General features: G+C 36.1%; 1 protein-coding gene across 3 annotated transcripts in view; it reads right to left on the bottom strand.

Annotated features, from left to right (window-relative positions):
* The window catches only part of LOC150095210 (stromal membrane-associated protein 1), a 166,750-nt gene that overhangs the window by 121,607 nt on the left and 27,504 nt on the right, over positions 1–17,639 (bottom strand). For all 3 annotated transcript variants that reach the window (XM_090410137.1, XM_090410136.1, XM_090410138.1), the window contains exon 3: positions 17,037–17,122. In XM_090410137.1, coding sequence (XP_090266263.1) covers positions 17,037–17,122 — 86 coding nt within the window. The remainder of the gene's footprint in view (positions 1–17,036; positions 17,123–17,639) is intronic.

Below are 17,639 nucleotides of genomic sequence, written 5' to 3'. Positions count from 1 at the left end.
TCAAATAATTTTAGATTAGATTTATGACAGAATCAAACCAAAAATCAGAAAGCAAGTATTTGGTAACACAGAAACTCACCACTAGAAAGAAATTCTTCAGTCTCACGAGAAAGTGAAAATATTGTTTTTTAGTATTATTGTACTAATGTGTAAGGAGACAACAATATCAGCAAAGCTGGTATGGTAGGAAGTCAATTGAATAAATTCATATGGAATAAGAGAGAAATTAGTCAGAACACTAAATTATCTGTATACAAGACAGTGTTCAAACCAGTTTTAACTTATGGATCTGAGAGCTGGGTAAGAAGTAAAACACTTGACCAAAGACTAGAGACTGCAGATATGAGAGTCTGGAGAAAGATTATAGGCATGAGCAGATGGCATCAATGGCAGTATCATATTAAAAATGAGGATATTAGTAAAGAACTTGACATTGTCAACATCCAGTAATGCTTTAGCAGAGCTAATCTCAGGTGATATGGTCACTTAAACAGAATGGGCAAAGAAAGATTAGCAAAATAAGTGTTCTCTGCCAGGTTGGCAGGAAAACGACCCAGAGGAAGACCAAGATATAGGTGGATTGATACGGTACAAAGTGCCTTAGATGATAGAAATATAAGATCTGATAATGTTGGAGTCTTGACAAGTAATAGACTGATTTGGAGGAAAATTGTAGATAGGAAGTTAGTAATGATGTAATTTTTTTCATGTAGTACTATCATATCCTGTACACCCCTTCAGGGTACATGGCAGGAATTTGATGATGATGATGTGTAAGCTATATAACTGAATGGAGACCTCCACATAGCCTACAAAGGAATGTGGAGAACCAAATAGGGTTTCTGACCTAATGTCCAATCTTCACCTTCTTGTGATGCACCCAGTTAGGCATCTACCTGGATACTGAATGAATGAGGATGAGCTGGCAATTTGGGATTTAGCTGACCAAATTGTATTCTTATTGGCTTAAACCAAAATTTCAAATGATGGTACAACATGACAGAATTCCATGCCTGCTGGGGCGTTGCCCGGTTAAACAAGGCCTCCCGTTGTTTTCGCAAGAACCAGCGCGAACAGCGAAATGTCAGCTACTGGACAAATCTGAAAACACACCCCAAACTCAACATCACCAGAATTAAAGATCGGTACTATCAAAATAAGTCTGAATGGCAAAGAAATGGAGCTCATTGAGGAATTGAATAAGTACCAGTTCGACATAATAGGAGTGACTGAAACAAAAACTGGTGAGATCTTTCTGAGCAATAAATACAAAATGTTATATTCAGGCAATGACAACCAATGAAAAGAAGGAGTAGACATTGTATTCAACACTAAATATGAGGCGATCTTCTTGAATGGCAGACAGTTTCAAGAAAAGTGATGTGGGTAAATATGAGAATGGGGAACTGGACAATGAGACTTATTTGTGCCTATGATCCCACAGAAGGTTCTACTAAGGTAGAAGTGGAGGAATTTTTTGAGGCTTTAGAGAAAGCAACTGACAGTGACACACAGACAATCAAAAATATTTTGGGAAAATTTGGAGAAAAGAGCAAAGCTAATAATAATGGCAAATACCTGTTGCATATCTGCTCAGGACATGGAGTGGTTATTACTAACACCATGTTCCAACATAAAAATGTGCACAAATTCACAATCAGGGAAGAGGCAAGGAATAAGAAAAGTCTCATTGACTATGTTATTGTCGATAGTGATGTTTTCCCACTGCTGCAGGACACCAGAGTATACAGAGGATTTGAAATCGGAAGTAATCACTATTTAGTCTTAAGCAGGATAAAATTGTATTTCATATTGAAAAGAAGAACATGTAAGAAAGTTTTAAAGACAATAAAAGTTGAGCAGCTCTTAGATGTGAGCTGCAGACTAAAATACACAAATATTATTTAAGAAAAAATGAAAGGGTTTGAGAGCAGAACCAAACTTTGTAGATTCAGTGGCAAGCCCTGAAGAAAACGCTAACTGATTCAGCCAGAAAGGCATGTGGTGAGGTTGTGTGCAAGGATAGAAAAATATCAAAAGTTCCTGCCAAATAAGTCAGCTTGTGCTCTTAGAGAATACAGAGACACAAATGTGAGAAAGCTAAACACTGTGTAGAACTGGCTAAACAAATGCCATGGGAGGACTTTGGCAAAGACGTAGAAAATAAATATCAAGAAGGTAGCAAGATATTATGGAAGTTGTTGAAGAAGCTCAGACATGGAGGAAAGAGTGCTGTAAAAGGAATTAGAGATGTTAAAGGTTACATGAAACCAGGAGAAAAAGATATCCTTGAAGTATGGAGTAATTACTTTGAAAACCTGCTAAATGAAACAAGCAGTGATGACTGCACAGTGGTAAAAAAATTAACCAGACATGCAGTCGGGAATACATATGCATACTTGAAGTAGAAAAAGCCATCAAAAGCTTGAAATTTGAAAAGGCAGCAGAAGTAGATGATATTCGAACCAGAAATGCTCAAGTATGGAGGTATAAACGTCGTACAGTGGCTGCACTGCATAGTTCAGAAAGCCTGGACAGAGGTACAAATTCCAGATGATTGGAGTAGAACTCTCATTGGACCAAAAGGGAAATAAAACTGAATGTGAGAATTACAGTGGTATTTCATTACTGAGTGTTCCCAGTAAGATATATGCAAGTATACTTGAGAAACGGTTGAGAAGTATTATGGAAAAGGAGCTTCAAGAACAAAATGGATTCAGGCGAAATAGAGGTTGTCAGGATCAGATTTTCACTTTACGACAGATAGTTGAGAAATCATGAGAATATAACAAAGATCTGTATTTAAGTTTTGTAGATCTGAAAAAGGCATATGACAAAGTGCCAAGAGAGAAGCTATTCCAAATGCTACAGTTATATAGTGTTAATGGATCATCATATCAAGCAATACTTAGTCTTTATTTGAGTTGTAAGTCAGCAGTTAGAATTGAAGGAAGTACAGGAAGATGGCTTGATGTTAAATCTGGTGTCATACAAGGATGTACATTATCTCATTTGTTATTCATTATCTACATGGATCACATAATGTAGGAAAGTGGTATTAAACCTGATACCAAAATTGGAGGTGTTAATCTCAGCTCTTTGCTTTATGTGGATGATGTTATACTTATAAATAAATCTGCTACAAGTCTGAAAGATTCCATGACTAAATTGAATAACTGTTGTCATGGATATGGTATGAGCATCAGCATTAAAAAGAAAAAGAATGAAAATATCAACTGCATTGTGAATGCAGAACTTATAGAACAAGTAAAACATTTCAGCTCTTTAGGCATGATTTTTAGTGAAGATGGTAAGTTAAATATGGAAATAGACAACAGAATCAACAAATTGGTATGGCAGGAAGTCAACTGAATAAATTTATATGGAATATGAGAGAAATTAGCCAAAATACTAAATTAGCTGTATACAAGATAGTGTTTAAACCAATTTTAAATTATGGATCTGAGAGCTGGGTTAGAAGTAAAACACTTGACCAATGACTAGAGACTGCAGATATGAGAGTCCTGAGAAAGATTAGGGGGATGAACAGATGGCAATATCATATTAAAAATGAGGATATTAGGAAAGAACTTGATATTGTCAGCATCCATAAATGCATTAGCAGAGCTAATCTCAGGTGGTATGGTCACTTAAACAGAATGAGAGAGGAAAGATTTGCAAAACAAGTGTACTGCCTGGTTTGCAGGAAAAAGAGCAAGATATAGGTGAATTGATACATTAAAAAAGTGCCTTAGAAGACAGAAATATAAGACCTGATAATATTAGAGTCTTGACATTTAACAGACTGATTTGGAGGAAAACTGTAGATAGGAAGTTAGTAATGATGTAAATTTTTCATGTTGTACTATCATATCCTGTACACCCTTTGAGGATATATATCAAGAATTTGATGATGATGAATATTTATTTTAAAACAAAATTCTTTAAATTCATCTTCATCTTTTGAGTCATCGAACATTTCATTTATAAATTCAGGTATGGATTGTGTCATTAGTGTAGCGGTTGTCGTCATCGTCTTCATGCTCTCCATTTTGTTGTGCGTCATCCTCACTTTCTTATATGACGTGATCTTTGGATCCATCCATTGAATTATTTATTCCACATTTAAGAAATGAGCATTGAATCATTTCAGATGGTATCGAATCCCATGCTTCTTTAACCCAGCTGGTGACTAGGGTGATCTGAGGCTTCTAAAAATTCCCACCCTTTGTCATCTTCACCAAACCAGATGACATCCATTCTCTACATTTTTCACGTAAGTGATCTTTAAATGGCTTATTCAAGCTGACATCAAGCGGCTGAAAAACGGAAAATATGATGGTATTGGAGTCTTGACAAGTAACAGACTGATTTGGAAGAAAATTGTAGATAGGAAGTTAGTAATGATGTGATTTTTTTCATGTAGTACTATCATATCCTGTACATCCCTTGAGGGTACATGGCAGGAAGTTGATGATAATGATAGTAATTTATAATATACACAATTACTAGTTCATCAGATGCAAGTATTAGTAGGTAACAGTTACCAAAAGGGGGGGGGGGGAACAAGAATGCAGTGATTTTTTTGTTTACATGTATTTCTTAATGATCAGTTGAAATTATAGATTTGTTCAAAAGACTTATTCATATTTGAGTTTGGCCAATGAACTGAATTCTATAATGCTCAGTTAAATCCTGCTATTTTCATCAGAAAACCAGACAAAGTGAAAAGTTAGCTACTAGCAAATTCACACTCAACATTAGCAGAATTTAAAATAGGCACCAGTAGAAAAAGAAATGATAGAGGAATTAGAGAAATACACATAGAAATATCTTGTGTTATCGAAACAAAGAAGCCAAAAATGGATTGATTCCTCTCAGTAGCAACTACAAGATGTTATATGCAGGCTATAGTAATCGGGGAAAGGATGAAAAGCTACAATATTTAACAGTAAACATGAAGATATTGGATATTTCTTGATTGGCAGGCAGTTTCAAGTAGAATGATGTAGGCCAACATCAAAATAGGGAAATGAACAATGAGGCTTATTTGAGTTAAGATCCTACAGAAAGGTTTAATTAAAAAAAAAAGTGAAAGAATTTTGAATCATTACAGACGGCAGCAGAAATAAAGAAAACTTCAATCCTAGTTGGAGATAAACAGCAGAACAGGAAATGAATACATACCAGATAGAGATAAATGTGATGGGAAAATTTAGAGTAAAACTAATAATAATGATAAGCACCTGCAGAATATCTGCACAGGGCACAAATCAGCAACACCATGTTTCAACATAAAGATAAGCACAAATTCACGAAGTGAAAAAAAACCCAGGGGATTTGAAAGCATATACAGGGGATCTGAAATAGGAAGTGATCATTTAGTTTTGAGCATGATAAACTGAATATCATACTGAAAAGAAAAGTAAGAAAGTTTTAAAAAGAATCAGAGTCACACTGTATTCAGATGTGAACTGTTCACTAAAATATATAAAAATTTTTCAGGGAAAAAAAAAAAAAAAACCAAACAAACTTGGATACTCAAGTGGAAGAATTAAAAAAATAAAAATAAAACAAATAAATTAAAAAAAAAAAAAATCAGAACTTCAAAGTGGATTCATGAAGTTAAAGAAGCAGTCATGGAAAAGAAGAAATATATTAAAAGTTCCTAGAAAGTAAACAGCATATACTCAAAGAATTCAGAGAAAAATGTAAGAAAGCAAAGCAAACACGTAAAAGTAGCTAAACAAAAGTCTTAGAAAGGTATGAACATAAAAGATAAACATACGTTAAGTGGCAGAACTTTCTGGAAGTTACTGAAAAAAGCTTAGAAATAGAAGAAAGATTATGGTGTAAAAGGAATCTGAGAAAAAGATTTATAGTAGCTGTTCTGTACAATTCAGAAGGTCAAATTCCACATAATTACAGTGGAACTTTCATATACCAGTGATCAGTTTCTCTTTAAGACAAATAGTTGATAAATCATGAGAATGTAACAGGGATCTATATTCATGTTTTCTAGATCTGGAAGAGGAATAAATATGACCAGCAGATAAGAGAAAAGCTGTTCAAAATGCAATGTGCAGTTTATGCAATCAGCAGTGAGAATTGAAGGAAATATAAGAAAAAATATTATGCAAAATCAGGTTTAAGACTAAAGATGTACACTCCACTGTTATTCATCATCTATATGATATTGTAAATGCAACAAGCTGAAACTTAAAGCTAAATGAACAAAGATTTATATTTTTATTTTCTCTGAAACCAATGGATGAAGGAGCATACTGTATACTATCGCGTATAATGAGAAAAATTTATGATAAAAAATGCTACTTAAAGTTAGGGGTTCGAATTATGTGCAGATCCTAAAAAAATATAACATCTTATTAGACTTACACACACAATATATACTACCTAATGCCTATGCAACCAAAATCTACTTGACCCACTCACATTCCGCAACCGAGAGTGCATCGTATCTGCGCATAAAGCTACTTACATTACTGGTTTTATGTGCAGATACGATGCATGCTCAGTCGCCAAATGATAGAGCACAGTTAGGCATATCGGTTTAACCACAGTTCATTTTAAATATTATTCATTAAACAAACCTAGCCTGAAAATGAGCCAACAGAAACGTAAACGTTTATTTTTTGAAGCAGAATTTAAATTGCATGTCATGCAATTTGCAGAAGTACATAATAACAGTGTTGCTATGAGAGAATTTGGTGTAGCACAGAGTAATATTAGACTTTGGCGTAAGCAAAAAGACAGTCTTGAAAAAATCCCCAAAACGAAACGTGCCCATCGTGGAGATGTAGCATCCTTTCCAGAACTCGAAGAAGAGCTAAATGAATGGATTTTGATGCAACGACAAGATGGCATTATAGTAACAAGAAATGAAATTCGTTTTTTATCATGGTACAATTCAAATACTAAACTAAAATACTTATAGACTAACATTAAATCATTACAAGCAATATGGCTTTTTGTGATTATGCCGCCATACACATTAATTCATAAATTCACCTGATGTGAACAAATTAGATCAATTCACACTATCTGATTATTCATACTGAAGTAGATTAACAAATCATTCACTGCTAACACATACCTGTGACATTTCAAATATTTTATACATTACATTAGGCATTCACTTCTTAGGATACGTAATTACTTAATTCACACTATTCCGTTATTTGCACTAACACACAATTATGTCATTTAAATATCTTGTGCAATATAATAGACATGCAAAAATACCTTAGGACTCTTAATCATTCACAAATCTTTAACACTAGTCAATCTACACATAACACATTCTATCATATACTAAAGTCCTAGTATAACTTCAACAGTTCTGTATTGGAATCACAATACTTTTCACAGACAAATTTCTAGCTAACATAGGTTATGATTTACAGTACCTTTCTTGAGCTATTCGTATGGGCCTTTATTCTTTTCCGAAAGAACCTCTGGTATAACTTCTCGTAACTCTGGAATACTTTAACACACATATATTTGCTCTACTATCAGCAACGAGGACATCGATCTCTTTACAGCTTTCTGCTTTGCGTAGTTATCACTAGTGTCGAAACGAAGAAGATCCCTCCTTTTCTAGGACTCTATGGCAATTTTTCCTTTGCTTCCTACTCGGGAAAACGGGAATCGCAATCCCGCTCGCTTTCGTTTCTGTGTTGTGACGAGGAGATATCACCCCTGTCGCCACTCAGGAAAACCCCGTGAACTCCACCGGAACCAAAACCAAACTCCAAGGCCAAAAGCGACTATCCAAAAAAAAAGTCCCCTCCAGGGGGTTACCAACCCTTTTATAGCTGCTCCCCTAATGGCACCTTTTCTTACTTCCTTTCTCCTCCTTCTACTTGTTTTTTAATCATCGACCAATTAGGGTGACGTTTTCTCGCCAAACGTCATTTGATCGGCAAGCCCGTTCTCAATGTTTCAATCCGGGGGATCGGCCCTAAGCGATAGCTTTGCCTTTCTTGTGCTAGCCTGACTTAATCCCCTTTCAAACTTTTTCTATGAATTCTACTTAATAACTTAATCTCTCACATAACGTATTTTATAACTCGCCCATTTCTACTTATTTACTTAACTCTCTCATTTTTAATCGTATTACAATATTAATCTATACTTTCCTTTGTTAGCTACTTATTTAGTTAGAATTCCTTATTTTAAGTCATATTACAATATTAATACATTCCTTCCTTTATCAGCTACTTTAACAACAACCCTTACGTTTTATACATATTACTGGATGCAAGAAATTTTCCATTAAATAATTCATTTTTTTATGCAGGGGTTTTAATTTATGATATTTATTCTTCATGTTACACCATGATGGCTGAGAATATTATATTCCTAAGATATCAGGTGTAACAATATGATAGTACAACATGAAAAATTTACATCATTACTAACTTCCTATCTACAGTTTTCCTCCAAATCAGTCTGTTAAATGTCAAGACTCTAATATTATCAGGTCTTATATTTCTGTCTTCTAAGGCACTTTTTTAATGTATCAATTCACCTATATCTTGCTCTTTTTCCTGCAAACCAGGCAGTACACTTGTTTTGCAAATCTTTCCTCTCTCATTCTGTTTAAGTGACCATACCACCTGAGATTAGCTCTGCTAATGCATTTATGGATGCTGACAATATCAAGTTCTTTCCTAATATCCTCATTTTTAATATGATATTGCCATCTGTTCATCCCCCTAATCTTTCTCAGGACTCTCATATCTGCAGTCTCTAGTCATTGGTCAAGTGTTTTACTTCTAACCCAGCTCTCAGATCCATAATTTAAAATTGGTTTAAACACTATCTTGTATACAGCTAATTTAGTATTTTGGCTAATTTCTCTCATATTCCATATAAATTTATTCAGTTGACTTCCTGCCATACCAATTTGTTGATTCTGTTGTCTATTTCCATATTTTATTATTATTATTGTTCCGGGAAACTCCAAGGAGTCGACAGACTCATCGAGGGAGGCCCTAACATCATGTCTGGAACAACTATTCAACATTTACACAGTATCTATTATATCTTGCCTTGAACTCATTCATGGTCGTAGCACCCAAAACAGACTCTGGAAGCTTATTCCACTCATTCACCACTCTCCAAGTAAAAAACCTAGCTCTAACACCCTTGTCAACCACGCTCTTGCCCAGCTTCCATGCATGGCCCCTAGTCCTCCCACCACCAGTCATATTTTCAAAAATATCTTCTGGATCAATCTTATAAAAACCCTTCAGTAATTTGAATGACTCAATCATATCACCCCTACTTCGCCTATCGTCCAATTTCTGCAACCCACAAATCCTCAACCTATTCTCATAAGGTTCATTCCACAGACCTGCTATCATCTTGGTCACTCGTCTCTGGACCCTCTCCACTTCCTCCCCATCACCAAGTGATTTGGTGAGCTGTTTTAGTTAATTTTGCAATGTGCCCCCTAAACTTCAACTCCCTATCCACCAGTACTCCCAAATCCCTGGCCTCATCAATCTCCTGGAGTACGGTTCCACCTATGCGATATACTGCTGCTATTCTTTTCACCCCAAAGTGCATAACCTTACACTTTGCCACATTAAACTGATATCCATTTTTCCTAGCCCAGTCCTCCAAACTATCCAAATCATCCTGTAAAATTTTGACATCCTGTGCACTCACAATTGCTCTACCCAACTTTGCATCATCAGCAAACAAGTGAACACTTCCTCTCAATTCCTTTCCAATATCATTGATGAACAAATTGAAAAGCAGTGGTCCAAGAACAGAGCCCTGCGGCACTCCACTAGTCACAAGACGTCTTTTTGACTCCACTCCTGAATAAACCACTCTCTGGTATCTCTCCTTCAACCACCCTCCTATCCATCTTACCAACCCTATATCTATCCCCATCTGCTCCAGTTTACTGATTAGGGTTCCATGTGGTATCCTGTCAAAGGCCTTGGCAAGGTCCAGTAGTATCACTGTAAACCCATTACCCCTATCCAGTTCAGCCGTCACTGTGTTATAAAACGTGAGCAAGTTACTGAGGCATGATCTACCCTTCACAAAACCATGTTGTCCCCCATACAATATCCCATTTTCATCTATCCAATCCTGTATTCTTTTCTTGACTAATTTCTCTAAGACCTTGACAATGATGCCTGATATGCTAATCGGTCGGTAATTTACAACAGCAGTCTTGGAACCACCTTTATGCAGTGGAACTATTTTCCCTTCCTTCCACCTGCTCGGGACTAACCCAGACCTGAGACTCAAATTAAACAAAATGGTCAAGGGTACTGACAATTCTTTAGCTGCTTCTCGTACTACATGAGCTGGTATACCATCCAATCCCACAGATGTATTGACACTGAGGTTATGCAATAGACTACTCACCTCCACTTCATTCACCACAATTCCTGTATAATCTACTGGTTTATTCGTTTCTGCAATATCACCACCTGGATGATATATTCTTGCAAAGTGCTCACTCAGTAACTCAGCTATCTCAACTGATTCAGTTACCTCCCTACCATCGGCATTCTTTAAAAATCATTCTGCCATGTACATTTTTCCTTTTACTTGCTACATATCTAAAAAACTGTTTAGGATTCTCTTTAGCCTGCATGGCCAATGTTCTTTCCTAATCCTTTTTTGCTTTTCTTACCACATTCATCACCCTTCTGGCCTGCGCTTTATACCGTTCATGTGCCTGCCGGTCACCTTTCTCCTTAAATTCCCTCCAAAGTTTCTTTTTTTGCAGCTCAAGCTTAATGGTGTTATTCATCCATTTAACCCCTACTTGATTTATTATTCGGACTCTAGGTATACAGTCAGCCATTGCTTCATGCAAGCACTTCTTAACTACCTCCCATGCACTATCAACTTCTAGTCCTTGCAGTTGTACATGCCATGGCACTGAGCCAATCAATCTCCTAAGCTTGTCATACTTTCCAGCCCGATAATTCCACATGTACCCTGTCTTAATTGAAAATTCTACACGTTTAGCCACCTCCCAAGTCAAGACCCTACGATCAGTCTCTCACCGATTGGTGGCAATGTGGTCATATTTGTTACAGCCAAATCCTCAGATGTAATTACTAGTCAAGCACTCTCTGACCCCTAGCATTTTCCATTACATGCTGTCGCAGATAGTTATCCCTTAATAACCGCATAAAATCCAATTCCTTCCTCCCGTGTGCCCACTCCTCACTCCAATCAATGCGACCATAGTTGAAATCTCCCATAATAATCACCCTCCTTCCACTCATTTCTTCTATTTGCTTGTGCATATTGTCACCACCATCTTTTCCATCACCTGGTCTATAGCAGCACCCAATTGTATATTTGGTTCTGCTAGCCACAATCTCACACCAAATGGCCTCAAATGTGCTCTTTTCTCTATCCTGCAATTCAACTTCTATTCTCCTTGGCTGTAGCTCATCAGCTATCATCAACAATACTCCTCCCCCCATTTTATTCTCTCTGTCATTCCTGAACACTCTATACCCATCACATTCAATCCCACTAGCTATATCATCTACAGTCAGCCATGTTTCACTAATACCAATAACCTGTGGTCTGGAAGTGCCAACCATGGCCAAAAACTCATCCTTCTTGTTCCTAATACTCCTAGTATTAGTGTACATGAATTTAAGACCCCCATTACCCCCAACCCTACCTTGATGCCTTATATTAACTATCCCACTCTGGTTTGTTGTCCTTATTTGCTCTAGCATATTACATTCATTCTTACATTCAACTGCCTTCCTAAGGACTGTATATCTACTCCCCCCCCCCTTAACAAATCTAGTTTCCTTGAATTTGCACATCCACTACATTCAGCAACATTTTTTCAAGTCTTCTTACACCATAACCATTCAAATGCAAGCCATCCATCATATATAGATCCTTTCGCCCATCAACCTCACTCCACACGTCCACAAATTCCACACCACTCGTCATACATAACCCACGCATAAAGTCATTCGCAATTATGGCCCTCCTTTTAAACATTTCACTGTCATATCGTGGCAAAAGACTAATCATTCTAACTCTCTCACCCTTTCCTTTTGCTCTCTAATAGACTTAGTTACATTCTTTATGGTCGCACCAGGTTGGTACGATTTTGTCAAATCCTCTACTAACACACCTCGTACTAACGAGTCTCCATACAGCACTCTATCCTTCATTTTGTTCATGTTCACATTCATACGCCTATTTTTCCTGTCATACCTTTTATTATTGGTTGGTTCATTCAGTCGACTTTTGTTCATGCACTCTAGCTGCTGTTTTGCCCTTTTTATCGCACCATTCAACAACAAGATCTCATTCAATGCATCTATCTCATCTTTTTTATTCTCTGAGAAACCATTTATACTATCATTCACACTTTCTACATTCCCACTCTCATAATTCCCATGTACAACCTTGCCGTTTCTTGTCATATCGCTATTTTCTTCATTCTGAAGTTTGACAAAAATATCACACTCACGATCCGAAATACACTTCAATTCCTCATTCTCCCTACATTTTCTACACACATTCAATCCTTTATTATCTTCTATCCACACTCCGTAAAGCATACATTTCACAGTAGTACACTGACTCATTTCTTTTATACTACTGTTCTTTGATAACGATGGCGAACCATCATTACTGGCCGCCATTTTCCTTCGTACAGGTGCCATAATTATTGCAATGTGTTTTATCAAATAATAAGTTATACACACCAAAACAGACGCACTAAAATACGCAAGGCAAACAAAACTACGTAATATTAACTAATTTTATCAACAATAACTGAAAATAATACTTATCTTATCAGGAGCTTGCACGAACACTACACACTACGATATAACCTCGAACTCAACTCTATCAAATTTAAATTACCATCTTCACTAAAAATCATGCCTAAGGAGCTGAAATGTTTTACTTGTCCTATAAGTTCTCCATTCAAAATGCAGTTGATATTTTCCATGTTTCTGCCTATTTTCATTCTTTTTCTTTTTAATGCTGATGCTCATACTATATCTATGACAACAGTTATTCAATTTAGTTAGGAATCTTACAGACTTGTAGCGGATTTATTTAGAAGTATAACATCGTCTGCATAAAGCAAAGAGCTGACATTAACATCTCCAATTTTCATATCATGTTTAATACCATCCTTCATAATATGATCCATATAGATAATAAATAACAGAGGGGATAATGTACATCCTTGTCTCACACCAGATTTAACATTAAACCATCTTCCTGTACTTCCTTCAATTCTAACTGCTGATTTACAACTCAAATAAAGACTAAGTATTGCTTGATATAATGCCCCATTGACACCACATAACTGTAGCATATTGAACAACTCATCTCTTGGCACCTTGTCATATGCTTTTTCCAGATCGACAAAACTTAAATACAGATCTTTGTTATATTCCTATGCTTTCTCAACTATTTGTCATAAAGTGAAGATCTGATCCTGACAGCCTTTATTTGAACAGAATCCAGCTTGTTGTTCTACAATTCTTCTCAACCGTTTCTCAAATATACCTGCTTAAATCTTGCCAGGAACACTCAGTAGGGAAATACCTCTGTAATTCTCACATTCAGTTTTATTTCCCTTTTTATATATGGGTACTATGATAGCTCTACGTCCGCGCGGTTAGCCTAGTGGCTTTGCGCTTCGCAACCATATGCCTGGGGAAGGAGTGTCCTAGGTTCGATTCCCGTCGGAGACGTGAGGAGCTGAAGGATCTTCCTCAGCCATAGCCAAGTTAGCCGGTCTTGGGCGCGGGCAGTAGGGTTTTTTCCGCCAGTTTATCTGGTGTTTTTCATCCCGCAAGCAGGCAAACCGGCCCCTTGAACACACAGGGATACAGCCAAGAATACCTTGAGGCATAGGAGTGACCATTCTATCCTCGTATTTCGGTTACGAAATCCAAGCATGCTTGGAAGGTTGTGGGCCTTAAAGGCCTGTTAAAGCCATTGGGATAGATAGATGATAGCTCTACTCCAATCATCAGGAATTCATCCCACTGTCCAGGCTTTCTGAACTATGCAGTGCAGCCACTACAAGACTTTTATACTACCATACTTCAGCATTTCTGATCGAATATCATCTACTCTTACTGCCTTTCCACATTTCAAGCCTTTGATGGTTTGAAGTATGGATATGTATTCCTGTTGAGTGTTTTTTTACCACTGTGCTATCACTGCTTGTTTCATTTAGCAATTTTATCGAAGTAATTACTCCATACTTCAAGGATATCTTTTTCTCCCGTTTTCATGTCATCAATAACTCCTTTTACATGACTCTTTCCTCCATTTATGAGCTTCTTCAACAACCTCCAAAATATCTTACATCTTGATATTTATTTTCTATGTTCTTGCCAAAGTCCTCCCATGACTTTTGTTTATCTTTCTTACATTTGTCCCTGTATTCTCTAAGAGCACAAGCTGACTTATTTGCCAGGAACTTTTGATATGCTTACTTCTTTTCTTTCACTGCCTCTTTAACTTCCTGTGTCCACCATGGAGTTCTGATTTTTCTACCCTTGCAGACAACCTCACCACATGCCTCTCTGGCTGAATCAATCAATATTTTCTTTAAGGCTTGCAACTGAATCTACAAAGTTTGGTTGCCGTTCTCAAACTCTTTCATTTTTTCTTCAATAATCTTTGTATATTTTAGTCTACAGTTCACATCTGAGAGCTGCTCAACTTTTGTTCGCTTTAAAACTTTCTTAAATGTTATCCTTTTCAATATGAAATTCAATTTTATCCTGCTGAAGACTAAATAGTGATCACTTCCAATTTCAAATCCTCTGTACACTGCTGTCTTGCACTAGGGAGAAAACATCACTATCAACAATAACGATGTTTTCTCCCTAGTGAGAAAACATCACTATCAACAATAACATAGTCAATGAGACTTTTCTTATTCCTTGCTTCTTCTCTCCATGTGAATTTGTGCACATTTTTATGTTGGAACATGGTGTTAGTAATTATCAATGTATGTCCTGAGCAGAAATCCAACAGGTATTTGCCATTATTATTAGCTTTGTTTTTGTCTCCAAATTTTCCCAAACATTTTTGTATGTCTTACAATCATTTCCTACTCTGCTATTTAGATCCACAACAAGGACCAACTTTTCCTTTTTTGTTGTGTCAGTTGCTTTCTCTAAAGCCTCAAAAAATTCCTCCACTTCTACCTTAGTAGAATCTTCTGTGGGACAATAGGCAAAATAAATCAGTTCCCCATTCTGATATTAGCCCACATCACTCTACTTGAGACTGCCTGCCATTCAAGAAGAATAGCCTCGTATTTAGTGTTGAATACTATGGCTACTCCTTTTCCTTCATTGTCATTGCCTGAATATAACATTTTGCATTTATTGCTCAGAAAGATCTCACCAGTTTTTGTCTTTTTTGTTTCAGTCACCCCTATTATGTCGATCTGGTACACATCTAATTCCTCAGCTAGCTCCATTTTTTTGCCATTCAGGCTTCTTATGTTGACAGTACCGATCTTTAACTCTGGTGAGTTGAGTTGTGATGTGTTTTCAGATTTGTTCCAGTAGCTGATTTTTCGCTGTTCGCCCTGGTTCCCTGCCGAAAATAATGGGCCTTGTTTTACCGGGCGACACCCCAGCCGTCATGAAATTTTGCCATGTTGTACCATCATTTTGTATTTTGGTTTTAGTCAATAAGAATACAATTTGGTCGGCTTAATCCCAAATTGCCAGCCCATCCTCGTTTGTTCAGTATCCAGGTAGATACCCAACAGAGTGCACCACGAGAAGGTGAGGATTGGACATTAGGTCAGCAGCCCTGGTCAGTTCTCCGCATTCCTTTAAAGGCTATGTGGAGGTCTCCTCTCATTTATATAGCTTTGACCCTTAAGCACCCCTAAGTCTTGGACCCTGTTTTTTTTTTTTTTTAGTTAGCTCGCCTTGTACTTCAACAATCCAACATGATCTTAAAAACAGGGAAGTATCATTAAAGAAATGAATTCATAAACACTTTACTCCACCCATTTATCCCTGAAATCAGAGAAAAACTATGACATAGAATGGAAAAAAACTCAAATGAAAAATGTATAATATTCTTTAAACACTGAGAGGATAAGCAAATTATTAAATAATCACTATCTCATGAGTGGTGGTTTATGTTATCAGAAAGGGCGGTTAAGGGAAACATTCAGGAAGAGGTCTTGACCTTAAGTGCCATGAGACACAAAGAGGATAAGTAGTAAGCCAGAGCATTTATACATAGCATGATCAACTAACATATGACCAAAGCAACCCATTTCAAATAAATAAAGGAGTATGCCAAGGAGATGCTATCTCACCCAAATTATTCAATGTAGTATTAGAATATGGAGAGACAAAGGGATCAGTAAATATTTCTTTCATTAATTCGTATTCTATTATTTAGAATGTTATGGAACAAGATTAACAGAACGCATTATACATGGACATGGCATTTTAGGGCTAGTTTTCAAACAAAATTTCTAGTTCACGTTATACGCGATAATATATGGTAGGTAAAAATTATAAAATATAAATTTGTTATAAAACAAAGAATCGCCTGCAATTATATCAAGTAATAATGCACTTTAAAAGTCAGAAGATAGCTAATGTTTCTTATATCATAGCTAACATAAAAACTCTAGGTTATTATCAACTAGCATAATCTCTGCTGTAAGCATATAACTTTGAAATTATTTTGATATTTTTTAACCATGAGAGATAAAGATTAATTGGTTAACTCTTATCATGGTTTACCATATGCTGGATTTAACTTGTGTTTGTATATCCCTAATAACAGCTCTGATATAAAGCACTAATCACTGATTATGTTCTTTTATTCAAAATGGCAACTGATTCCACAAACCTATTATGAGTTCTACACACATTGAATATAGAACATTCTGCCTATTTTGCAAGAGAAGAAAAAACAGTACAAAGATTAATTCCTATTCAAAACTTTCTTAATGAAATACTAAAATTCAAGGATACGAGTCAGTCTGAGGTCTTCTGAAATTATCAGGAAGATTAGCTTCATATACTGCACGTGCTTTGCTGTTTCCCATCTGCTGCAAGCACTAAGGTTTTAAAATACAGGTGTTTTAATACTAATGCTTATTTTTCATTTATTTATTGTATATTAGTATGTCATCAAATTAATAAAATACTGTCTTCTTTAAATGATTGTCTAGTGCAAAACTTTAAAATAAAACAGAAAATTTGTAAAAATCAATATTAAAACTGAACTTTATAAAACTACTAGTAAGCTATATATGCCAACATATGATGTATTATAAGTAAGCATGTGACATGATGTAGCATAACAATCCTTATAAAGTCTTAATTCAATCAATCAAATATAAGTATAGTGTGTAGAAATATAACGGTCACTGTGTTCTGAACTGATTTATGACTGTTATATCATGTATTATATATTTCCTACTGCAGAGGATATAGTTTATTTCATTTTTGACTTCTCAATGTCCATTTCTTTTTTTTTTTTTTTTAAAAAGAATGAGTTCATGATGTAGAGTCTGTTGGCTTCTGTAAATTCTATTAAGATATTTCCATTGCTAATATTTTAGAACAGGTGAA

Source organism: Typopeltis vanoorti, chromosome 20 (genome assembly GCF_054136105.1).
Source record: "Typopeltis vanoorti isolate ZY-2024b chromosome 20, IOZ_Tvanoo_1.0, whole genome shotgun sequence".
In the NCBI taxonomy this organism is placed as follows: Eukaryota; Metazoa; Arthropoda; class Arachnida; order Uropygi; family Thelyphonidae; genus Typopeltis; species Typopeltis vanoorti.
The sequence above is the reverse complement of the archived record's forward strand: the minus strand, read 5'-3'. Positions and strand labels throughout refer to the sequence as shown.